A 10,099-nucleotide genomic window follows, 5' to 3' on the forward strand; every position below is an offset into this window, starting at 1 on the left:
CACCCACTGAGTCTCCCAGGTGCTGCCAATGGTTCAGTGGTTTTAATCAGCCACTGCCCTGTCGTCAGGGTGGCCACCATCCTGCTTTGTCTTGGGCTGTGCTTTCCCAGCAGAGCGAGTGCTCAGCGCTAACACTGCCAGCCCCTGTGAGCCAGGACAGGCCGGTCTCCCACTCTTTGATTGGAGGCCACTGGGAGAGGACAGAGGCCCGGGGGGGCCGGGGGGCAGAGAGGCACCTCTGAGCCCCAGGAGCCCAGGGCAGCAGCTGTTTTCCTAGTGTGAAGCCGCGTGTGTCACCCGTGTCACCCACTGCCCTTCTCCCCAGCTGTCTGAAATTTCTCAGTGTGGCTGCGACCTCCATGCCCCCATTCCCAGGCAATGCTCCCTCCCCAGTTCCTTTGAAGTGCAACACTCAGGACCTAAGGCACGGGTGTGGCCTGAGCTGTGTAGACAAGACTGTGGCATCTCCTCCTCAATGCTAGACATCATGCCCCCATTCATGCAGCCTAAGACATCACCCCCTTTCTGCTGAGCAGTATCGAGCTCCACCCAGACCTGCCTGAGCCTAAAACCCACCAGATGACCCCTTCCAAGTCCTATTCTTGTAAACGCTCTAAGGCATTTCGGATCCTTGGAAAAATTCGTGAACCTGGGTGAGAGAAAGGAGGGACCAGAATAAGAGGGTTTTATTTGGGGGTGGGGTGCTAGGGTGAGAGCACAATGCTGGTTTGGGGCCCCTCGCAGCCACCAGACGTCCACTTTATTCGAGGAGGGGGATGGGACACAGCGAGGGAGGAGCAGGTTCTCCCTCCGACTGCAGAGACCACAGGCAGTGGGGTTCTGCTGTGCCCCTCAACAGCGCCCCTGGCAAGTGCGGGCAGCCAGCCATGCAGGCAGAGAAGGTGCCACCCTTCAACCCCGGGTCATGCACAACGGAGCCCCGACACCCCCAGCAGAACAGCCATGACTCAGCCCAGCAGCCGGAGGGGTGGGGGGTCACGAGGGAAACAGGTAGAGCCGCCACCGAGGGACCAGGGGCTCCTCCACCTGGATTGGAATGGCAGAGGGGAAACTGAGGCTGGACCCTAGCTGGGCAGCCAGGCCAGGAAGGGCGGCTCCTGGCAGCTGGGAGCAGGGGTGCAGGGAAAAGGGGAAATTGGTTATTCCATGAGGTCACTTAGCATGAGCCCCTCCTGCTTCCAAATAGCTTGGACTGAATTTTTATACAGACTTTCTAAAATCTTACCAAGTCCTGAAAGCAAGAGAGAGTTTATAAATGAAGTCGAGCAAAGCATCACGTTAAATAGTCATAAAAATTATTTTTTTCTTGCTTCTTAGCCTGTCTCTCCATTAAACAGATTTCTAGAACAAAACGTAGGAAGAATTCCTGCCTTGTCAGTCTGAATGAGTTTCTGGGCTCAAGGGTCTTATTTTTGCCTTCCGCATGAGGGACCCAGCACTCAAGAGGTTAAGTGTTTTCTCAAGATTTCATTGTTTCTTGGAAATCCTGGCTTCCTGAAGGAAGAGCACTCCCAGGACGACCCGTTTCCGGGGCTGCAAGATCAAGACAAGGTCAAGGTCCAGGGCTGGTTGCTCGGCTGTGCGGGGACACATTGCTCAGTGCCCAGGGCTCAGGCAGGATGCGGCCCTCCCTCCCCGGTTCAGGGCTGAGGATGGGGTCCTGCACTGGGTCCTCTCAGAGCAGGGGCAGGGAGGCAGCAGCAACCCCCCCACCAAGAAAGGAGAGAAAACCACGTAGGCTTTGCCAGAGGGATCCACACATGCCACACATGCCGCACACGCCAAATACTCCAACTTCTGTATGGTTCACACCCAGCGAAGCCCCCCGACCCCCGAAGGGACCCTTGGGGGCAAGAAGGTGGGCTCCCCCCTGGGCCCTCCCAGATTCTCTGCAAAGTAGACGACAAGGCCCCCCGTGGTCACTTGGGGTTAGGGGGACACAAACGGCAGCATGAGGGTCAAGCACCAGCCAATGTGGGGACCCGCTACCCAGGCTGAGGATGGGGTCCCCTCAGGGCATGTGGGTGGCCGAGGGGGACACGGCTGGGCAGGCTGCTCAGCAGACAGAGGCTCCCATGCTGAGGACACTGCTATCCCTCAGGTGGCCTGGCTGGCTCCCAGGATGCCTGTCCCTGCCCTGCGCGCCTGCTGGCCAGGTGTGGGGTGACCTGGCCCGGCCCTCAGGGCAAAGGCCCCCACAGGGAGCTCAGAGCAGCCACACTTCCCGCCTGGCCCCCTGAAGTCTCAATCATGGTCAGGGACCCATGGGCCTAGGGTCACCCTTTGCAGGGTGTCTGGGGCAGTCCCGAGTGAACCCTGCGGGAACCTGGAGGCCAGGGTGGTATGGCTCAGTGGGCAGAGCTGGGGTCTGGGACAAGATGGGTCACTTCTGAGCCCAGGTCAGCAGACACTTTCTGCAAGGGCTGACCTGGAAAGATTTTAAGACCTGGGGTCATGGTTACAGGGTCTCCGTCTCCTCCCCTCAGCTCTGTCTGCAGCTTAACATCTGTGGGACAGCAGACTGTGGCCACAGAGGATGCCGACCCAGGGGGCCCAGCCACAGACCCTGCTCTCCACTCCTGACCAAGATCCCAGGGACTCCTCCCTCAGCCAGTAGGGCCCCTCCAGGTCAGGTCCCAGGGGGTGCAACCAAAGGAACAGAAGCAGCATGGTCGGTGGCCAGGGCTGTGCAGGCAGTGGTGGCACCCACGAGCGCCCCACAAGGAAGCAAACGTCTTTATTGAGAAAACGCATGGCCGGCGGGACATGGTGGGTCCCTGCTCTCACCCCCGGGGATGGGAGGCAGGGCTGTAGTGTAGGAGATGGAACAGAGAAACAGGGCTCCGCAGGGAGCAGGGTGGGGACCCCATGCTCCCTCCCCTGACAGCGCCCACACCGCCTCCCTGAGGCCACGGTGTGCATGGAGCGCCCCACACTAGGCCGGCCGCAGCTTCATCTCCGACACCTTGTAGCTGTAGTTGTAGCCTCTCCCAGACTTCCAGTTGACGCCATTGGCAAAGCTGTCGTGGGGCCCCCCGAGGTAGAGACCATTGAGGTTCGACAGATGGCACTTAGAGTACCACCAGCCCCCCTTGTACCGCTCTGCACAGTTTTCCGTAGTTGAGTCGTTGTCCTGGTCTTTGGTGGAGAAGGGCTGGGTGTTGTGGTATGACAGGGAGTCGCCTGCATGGGGGAGAGTGGGGGCGAGGTCTGGGCAGGTCGGCCCCATCCAGGTGTGCGTGTCATGCACTGCACAACTCTAGGGGGTGCCAGGGGACGCTTGCTCTCTAGTACAGTGGCCTTGGCACGTACTCTCATTCCGTCTGTCCCTGCCAGCTGGCAAGCATCCTTCCTCGGAGGGGGGCCACTCACTGACCTGGGACAGTTGGTGCATCACCAGGGAGCTCCAAGCATCACATAGTGGGAACGTGGGTGCCACAGGAAACCACCACATTACTGCCCTTTCCCTGGTTGTGTCGCTGATGTCGTACAGAACAGTCCCCCCACCCCACCACTGGACTTGTTACTGGACATGACATATTTTTGTGGGTACCGGGTGACAGGTACCTCACAGATGGAAAAAGGACCATGTCGGGCGGCCACTACCCCATCCATGTGGTGCAGAGGTAGAAGGGGAAGCAGGGCCCCGAGCCCCGGGTGGACCCTCACCTGCGCTGCCCTCCACGAAGGCCCCCAGGACCAGCCTGTACTTCTCAGCCTCACTCGCCACCTTGAACGATGTGTACTTGGCAAACTGGCGGTTGCCCTCGAAGTCCATGAGGTCCACACGGAGCTCACTGGTTCCTGGAGCAGAGGGGCTGTCAGGTCCCAGCGGGGACCCCTCATCTCAGCCCCAGGAGGTGGGAATGCAGGAAAGTGTGCAGGGACTGTGTGGACTCGGCATCCCAGGGAGGCCTCCACACGTTCAGATACAAAGTCCTTGGTTATACGAGGGGCCATGAAGACCCACATCCCACACATCCTCCTACGGCATCCCCTCCTCGTTTCTGTCTGAGGGAACAGGACACTGTTCTACCTCAATGAAGCACATTTTCCTGGCAGGGTGTGACATCACAGCCCCGGGCTGTGGGCCACTTAGGGTTCCTGCACAGGGGACAGTTTGGCACACACTGGAGCAGCAGGATGGCCAAGGGGATCATGCAGGGAGGACAGATGGACCCCTGGCGGCCTCCTCAGGACAGCGGCAAGTGGTCACAGCGGGCAGAGGAGCCCGAGTGTCAGGACATGCCCTCACCCAGACCCGCGCAGGTCAGGGACAGAGGACCTGGAGGAGGGACGGTCTGTCTTCCCCAAGCAGGCACTGCAGGGTCCCCAGAAGCCTCTGGGCCCTCCTGTCCCAGGACCTGAGACTCCAGTGGTGCCCTGGATGCATGAAGCCTCCCCGGGGCCCTGACGTGTTCCCTCCGGATGTTGGGCACAGAGGCAGAGCCCCCATGTGCAGGCTGGTGCAGAACCAGTGCCTCCCGCTGTCAGAGTGCAGCCCCTGCAGGATGAGGGACAAGGGCCTCAATCCAGGGCCCAGGCTGAGGTCAGGACGCAGAGTGTCAGGCCCTACCCTGGGAGGTCAGGGCGTGGATGTTCTCATTCCCCAGCCAGAACTCCCCCAGCTGACTGCCGAAGCCCTGCTTGTAGGAGGCCCAGTCGCGGAAGAAGTCCACGGAGCCGTCGGTCCTTCGCTGGAAAACCTGTGGACAGCGAGAGGGTCAGGGCCCCGGGCCCTGTTAGGGTCACGGCTCAGGGGGAGGCCTCCCAGCTCAGGGGGCATCCTGGTGGAGCAGCAGACACGGCCACGGAGCCTCATTTCAGGTCCCGCAGAGGATCTGAGGACAGAGCCCGCAAGGGAGGAGGGGGACACAGAGGAACAGAGAGGGTGGGCAACAAGCCCAAAGCCACACAGCTGGGGGTGTGGGCTCCCTTGGGCCTTGCCCCAAAGTCTGGACTCCCCCCCATAAGGGTTTACCCCCCACGAGCTGTCTGGTCTTCCCTGCCCTAGACCAGAGGCTCAGTCAGCCTGAGGGTGGGTGGTGGATAGTGTGACAAAGGCCACAGGACAGTGTCCTCCCTCTGGCAGACATGGACTCTGGGGGACCCGCAGGCAGATCCCCCTCCTGAGCCCCCCCCCCCCGAGCGGTTCCCTGGGGCCCTGCACTCACGGTCCAGCCCCCACTGTCCGTGTCCATGTCGCACAGCACAGTCAGGGGCCGGCAGTCGGGCAGGTAGATGGTGTGCCAGCCGCTCAGAAAGGTCCCCCTGGTCAGCAGCTCCCTGCAGGTCCGAGGTGCTGGGGATGCACCCAGGGCTGCCGTCAGGCAGGAAGCCCTGGCTGGGGGGATGGGGCACATCGGCCCCGGGCGCAGAGGGACTTGGGCCTGGATGGGGAGCAAGCCCCAGGCTGCCCAGCCAGGTCTCCCTGGCAGTCCTGTCCTCCCAGGGCCACCCAGCCCAGTCCAGGGCCCTTGGCCTGCAGGGGACGTTGTAGCTTCTGGACAACATCACCGGGGGCTGCTGCCCACTGCCGAGCCACCCAGGGAGGGACCTGCGGCTGGAGTGTGGGGTCCTTGGGTTCTGGAACCTGAGCAAGGGGGGGCATCTGGTCGAGCCTTCAGTGGGGGTAGCAGCGTCAGCTCAAGAGTGGGGGGGCAGTGGCGCTGTCGGTCACCTGTGTCGCAGGACTGAGGTGACCCGGGCTCTCCTGTGGGCAGGAGAGGACATGCACATCAGGGCCTGGAAATGGAAGCCCTGGCCCCTGCAGCCCCAGGAATACAGGGGAAGCAGAATGGGGGTCTGCCCAGGGCGGGAGGGCTGTGAGCCTGTCGGTCCCCGGGACGGATCTGCAAGGCCCTGCAGTGTCCAGCCTGACCTCCCGGCCCAGGAGCAGACAGTCTCTCTGGGCGCTGGGTGCCCACCGGGTGGGCCATGTGCCTGGGGCCCCCGGGTCTTCAGTGGGGTAGGAATGGACTTTTCACCTGCACCCACTGTCCCTCAGACTCAGAGCCTCTGCTCGGGGAGACATCTGGGGGCAACAGGCTTTCAGGTCTGTGCCCCAATCCTGTGCTTTTTCTTGGTGCTCAGAGCACGCGACTAGGTCTCAGGGTTTAGGAGTTTGTCTCTCACATGTTGTTTGATAAACAACGTTTCATAAGTGAGCATAAATAGGAGCATAAACAGGAGGGAGCATAAATAGGGAAAGTGGGGGAAGGTCTGCACTCAGCAGTAACGACATCTGGCTGTCACTAGGGTCCCGGGTGGGGAGAATGCAGGGCTGTGACCCTCACAGACAGGACGGCACCCTGAGCCGTGGCCCAGACCCTGGGCACTTCCCTGCCATTTCCCTGAAGAGACAGGAACTTGGGTCTGAAACCCATCCCCCCGAGATGCTGCCAGGCTGACTGTGGCCTTGGGAGCCCCGCGTGGCCAGAGCCTGTGGACGCGCCCCTGGACCTGGCCCAGGCTCACCTTTCTGCCCCTGCACGCCTCTCTCTCCTTGGTTTCCTGGAGAAGATACAGGAGGAATGACCCCCCAACACAGAAGGTATGGTCAGTGCAGGCCTGCCCCAGGGCCTGGACGTCCCCATTGCTCTGTTGGCTCCCCAAGATTTCTAATGTCAGAGTCTCCAAGGAGGGCAGGGGACCCCAAGGCCTGGGATCCTGCCCCCCCAAAGGAGAGGTCACTGGAGACCCAGGACCCCCAACCCAGGACTCAGGTCATACACGATCTCCAGGCTCCTTGGAAATCGAACTATGACCTATCCCTCCCCGTCACTCTGCCACTCTGTCCCTCCCTGTCTCTCTCTCCCAAACTCCCCGTCCTCTGTCTGTGCTCCTCTCTCATCTTCTATGAACAGACCAGGGTCCCGCACAGGGGTCCTCACTCTTTATCATGTTGTTACCTTTGGGTCCCGGTGGTCCGGCCTTCCCAGGGACTCCAGCGGGACCAGGTGCTCCTGCAAACTCCAAGGACATGGGCATCGTGGACAAAGGTGCAGCCCAACGATTCCATGTGAGCTCTTTGCCCCAAGTAGTAAGGTCCACCCAGCACTACTTATCCTCAGAACGCTGCCCCCGGGGTGGACAGAGCTGCCCTGGGGTGGATGGGGCTGCCCTGGGATGGTCCCAGCTGCCACTGGATGGACAGAGTTGCCCCAGGGTGGACGGAGCTGCCCCAGGGTGGACGGAGCTGCCCCAGGGTGGATAGAGCTGCCCTAGGGTACACCGAGCAGCCCCTGGGAGAAGCCCAAGCCCAAGTGGAGAGCAGATAGTCACCTGCAGCCCCGGCCCCAGTCCACTGCTGACCCCTGGCTCCGCTGACCTATGTACAGGGCCCCGGTTCAGCTGCCCCCACGGAGCCCTATGGTCTAGTCAGCGCCTGGAACACGGGGCACATCCCAGGAGATCCTGTCCCACCGGTCCCCACGGGACACAGCCGGCCTCTCCTGCAATGGGTTCCGTGCAGGGTGAGCCGGTGGGCACTGCCCCCCCAGATGCCGTGGAGGTCGGGCCATTGTGAGCCCCTCCCCTGAGGATCCGACTCCACCCACAGCAGAGCCGCGTGGCTCTGACCCCACTGTGTGCAGGGCAAGACCCACGCCCCCACCTGCAAGTGCAGGGGGCATGGCCACCCCGGGCTCTACCTGGAGAAGAGCAGGCTCTGGGTCACCCCACCCCGAGCCCGGGGTGCTACCTCTCGCTCCATCGACGCCTGCGTCTCCCTTGGACCCCACGGCCCCTGGCAGCCCCGGGCAGCCTCGGAGGATGGTGAGCTTGCCAGAACCCTCCAGATCTAGCACCTTCGCCTCTGCAGAGAGACACCAAGTGTCGGTGGGTGCGCCCCACCTGGGCCCAAGGCCCCAGCAGATCCTGCGGACAGGCTGCCCTGCGAGGGGACCCTGAGCCTGGGCTGACCGCTGCACACCACTGGATGGTCAGCCTGGACCTGGGTTCCCCCGCCTCTGCTGTAGACGTGCTCTGTCCCCCGATTGCAAGTGTCCGTGAAGGACTGAGTCGGGCACCTTAGCTCATTGCAAGCTTGGTGTGCAACCTCACCCGTGATCCATGTCGCTGCGCCAAGGACAGTGGGCAGCTGGCACAAGGTCATGCTGCACCCGTCCATGGGTGCTGGTCAGGCGGGAGGAGATGGCCTTGGAGTCCTCCCTGCCCAAGGGGAGCCCAGCTCCTCAGTGCTGTGTGTCCTCGGGCACATCCCTCTGCCCCCCTGGGCGTCTGTCCTCTGGGCTCCAGGAGGATGGGAAGAGGGCTGTGGGGGAGGATTCCTTAGATGCTGCAAATGTTTCCATCTGAGCTGGAAGGAGCTCAGAAGGAAACTCCTCCTTCCTTCACGTCTCTGACAGGATCCGTGGCATTTAGAAAGAGCTGCATGAACACTGGGGACTTTCAATTACTAATAACCCTAAATATTTCTAGGAAACTCGGGGATTTGGGGTCAATGTTGAAATTTCACCCCCAGCCCTTGGGCAGGTGCTCAGAGAATTCCTGAGCCGCCAGGGGTCCTTGTGGGTCCCCTGGAGAGGGATGTGTTTGCTCCCAGGACACAGAGCAAGGGTCCTCGGATTTGGGAGCAGAGGTTGATTTACTTGGTGGCATTTGATCGTGTGGATCCTGAAGCCAAAACATCCAGGTCGGAGGCCTGGGGGTGTCTCGGGGGTGCCTGACAGCACAGGGTCCTGCGGGGGTCGGGGGCAGGGAGCTGCCACAACCTGGAGTGCTGTTCTGTCCTCCTCTCACTGCTCAGAACACGGTAGGCTTCATTTTAAACTTTGCTTCATTTTTTCTCATTCATAAAGAAGAGTTGTCAATTTTAGACAAATTAGGAAACACAATGTGTTTAGGGGAATAAATTTACTGTCCCGTGATCTTCCAGTGAAGGATCCTGGTGTTTCCCATCTTGAGGGTTCCAGGCCTTTCTTGGCTACTCCGGGTAAATCCCACTCCCCGTCCCGCCGACCCAGGTGAGTCTGGCACCAGCTGTGGCACTTGGACTCTTGGAAACACACCTGTTCTGTCCCTCCTGGTCCAGGACCTCCGGGGGGCGCAGGGCAGGGGAAACAGCTCCTGAGCCCAGGTCAGGGAAAGGCAGGCAGGAGGCTGCTCTGCCTCCCCCCTCAGAGGCACAGCGGGGCACCCCTGCCCCAGAGCCTGACGGTCCTTCGGCATTGGGTGTGAGGTCCCCAGGACCCTGTGATTGCCTGCCTTGCACGTGGACCCTGTATCACCCCCCTGCACATGGACCCTGAGCCCCGGAGGAGAAGGATTCCTCTGCAGGGTCCCCTGCTGACAGCGCGGGCCAGGGTCTGGGCCCATCACCTCGGGGTTGGACTTGCCCACCATCCTCTTCTGGGAATAGACACTTAAAATGCGCCATCCCAAGGAGTAATGAAGAGTTTTCACGGAGGGCTGAGCACAGGCCTGGCTTGCACGTGCAGGCTGCCAGCTTCCAGACCTGATCAAGGTTGAGCCTGCTCACCTGGTGTCTGACTCACCTGGACAGGTGTCCTCAGTCGAGGCCACAGTGCACAGGAGGGCAGTGACGGCCAGGACGGCAGGTCCTGCAGCAAGTCTGCCCCGCTCCATGGCTCTGGTGTGTGCAGCTGCGGGAGCTCCTGGCTCTCTGAGGCCGTGGCCTCCCCCTCTTAACCCCTGCCTTTATTTCTCTTCCCCGGGGGGCCACTTCCTTCCGAGGCTTGTGGCGCCAGCTAGAGTGACACAGCCCCACGCCCTGATAGCAAGCATCCTGTGTGATGGGCCTCCCTTCCCCTCATAGGGACACACTTCCCAGGAGAAGACCCCAAGGCCCTGTGTGGAGAAGGCCCAGCCTGCCTGTCTCTAAGGAACACTTGGGGCCCCTCCTCATTCTCTGGCTCTGCGAGATAATAATCCGAGGCCTTCCCTGGTTGGCAGGGTTTGGAGAGCTGCTCACTGGCCTACAGCAGGCTTCACGTCTCTGACTGGTAGAAGGGCAGGGGAGGGCAGAGTGTCTGTAGGAGTCACTGGCCAGAGTGAAGAGGGGTGGCCTCCGACCAACTGCCAAGGGGTAGGGGGC

At 61.3% G+C, this 10,099-nt stretch overlaps 1 protein-coding gene across 4 annotated transcripts; it reads right to left on the reverse strand.

Annotated features, from left to right (window-relative positions):
* Positions 1-2,707: 2,707 nt before the first annotated feature.
* Positions 2,708-9,665, reverse strand: FCN2 (ficolin 2). Of its 4 annotated transcripts, none has more exons than XM_041724061.1 (9): positions 9,540-9,665; positions 7,724-7,837; positions 6,933-6,986; positions 6,499-6,534; positions 5,702-5,734; positions 5,196-5,323; positions 4,598-4,727; positions 3,691-3,825; positions 2,708-3,204 (listed from the first exon to the last, which is right to left on the reverse strand). In XM_041724061.1, exons 1-9 carry the CDS (start codon positions 9,628-9,630, stop codon positions 2,957-2,959), a joined length of 969 nt encoding a protein of 322 aa, XP_041579995.1. In that variant the 5' UTR covers positions 9,631-9,665; the 3' UTR covers positions 2,708-2,956. The 4 variants fall into 4 exon arrangements, with proteins under 4 accessions (XP_041579995.1, XP_041579993.1, XP_041579994.1 ...); XM_041724059.1 differs by having other exon boundaries at positions 5,615-5,734; XM_041724060.1 differs by having other exon boundaries at positions 6,933-6,993; positions 7,674-7,837.
* Positions 9,666-10,099: the final 434 nt, after the last annotated feature.

This window comes from Vulpes lagopus, chromosome 12, assembly GCF_018345385.1.
Source record: "Vulpes lagopus strain Blue_001 chromosome 12, ASM1834538v1, whole genome shotgun sequence".
NCBI lineage: Eukaryota > Metazoa > Chordata > Mammalia > Carnivora > Canidae > Vulpes > Vulpes lagopus.

Excerpts from the sequence above, each read along its gene's own strand:
- FCN2 (XM_041724058.1), bottom strand. The coding sequence starts at position 9,630 with ATGGAGCGGGGCAGACTTGCTGCAGGACCTGCCGTCCTGGCCGTCACT. Across the intron at positions 7,838-9,539 it reads GACTGAGGACACCTGTCCAG|AGGCGAAGGTGCTAGATCTG; the intron begins GTGAGTCAGACA and ends GTCTCTCTGCAG. Across the intron at positions 6,994-7,673 it reads CAGAGCCTGCTCTTCTCCAG|TTTGCAGGAGCACCTGGTCC; the intron begins GTAGAGCCCGGG and ends ATGTCCTTGGAG.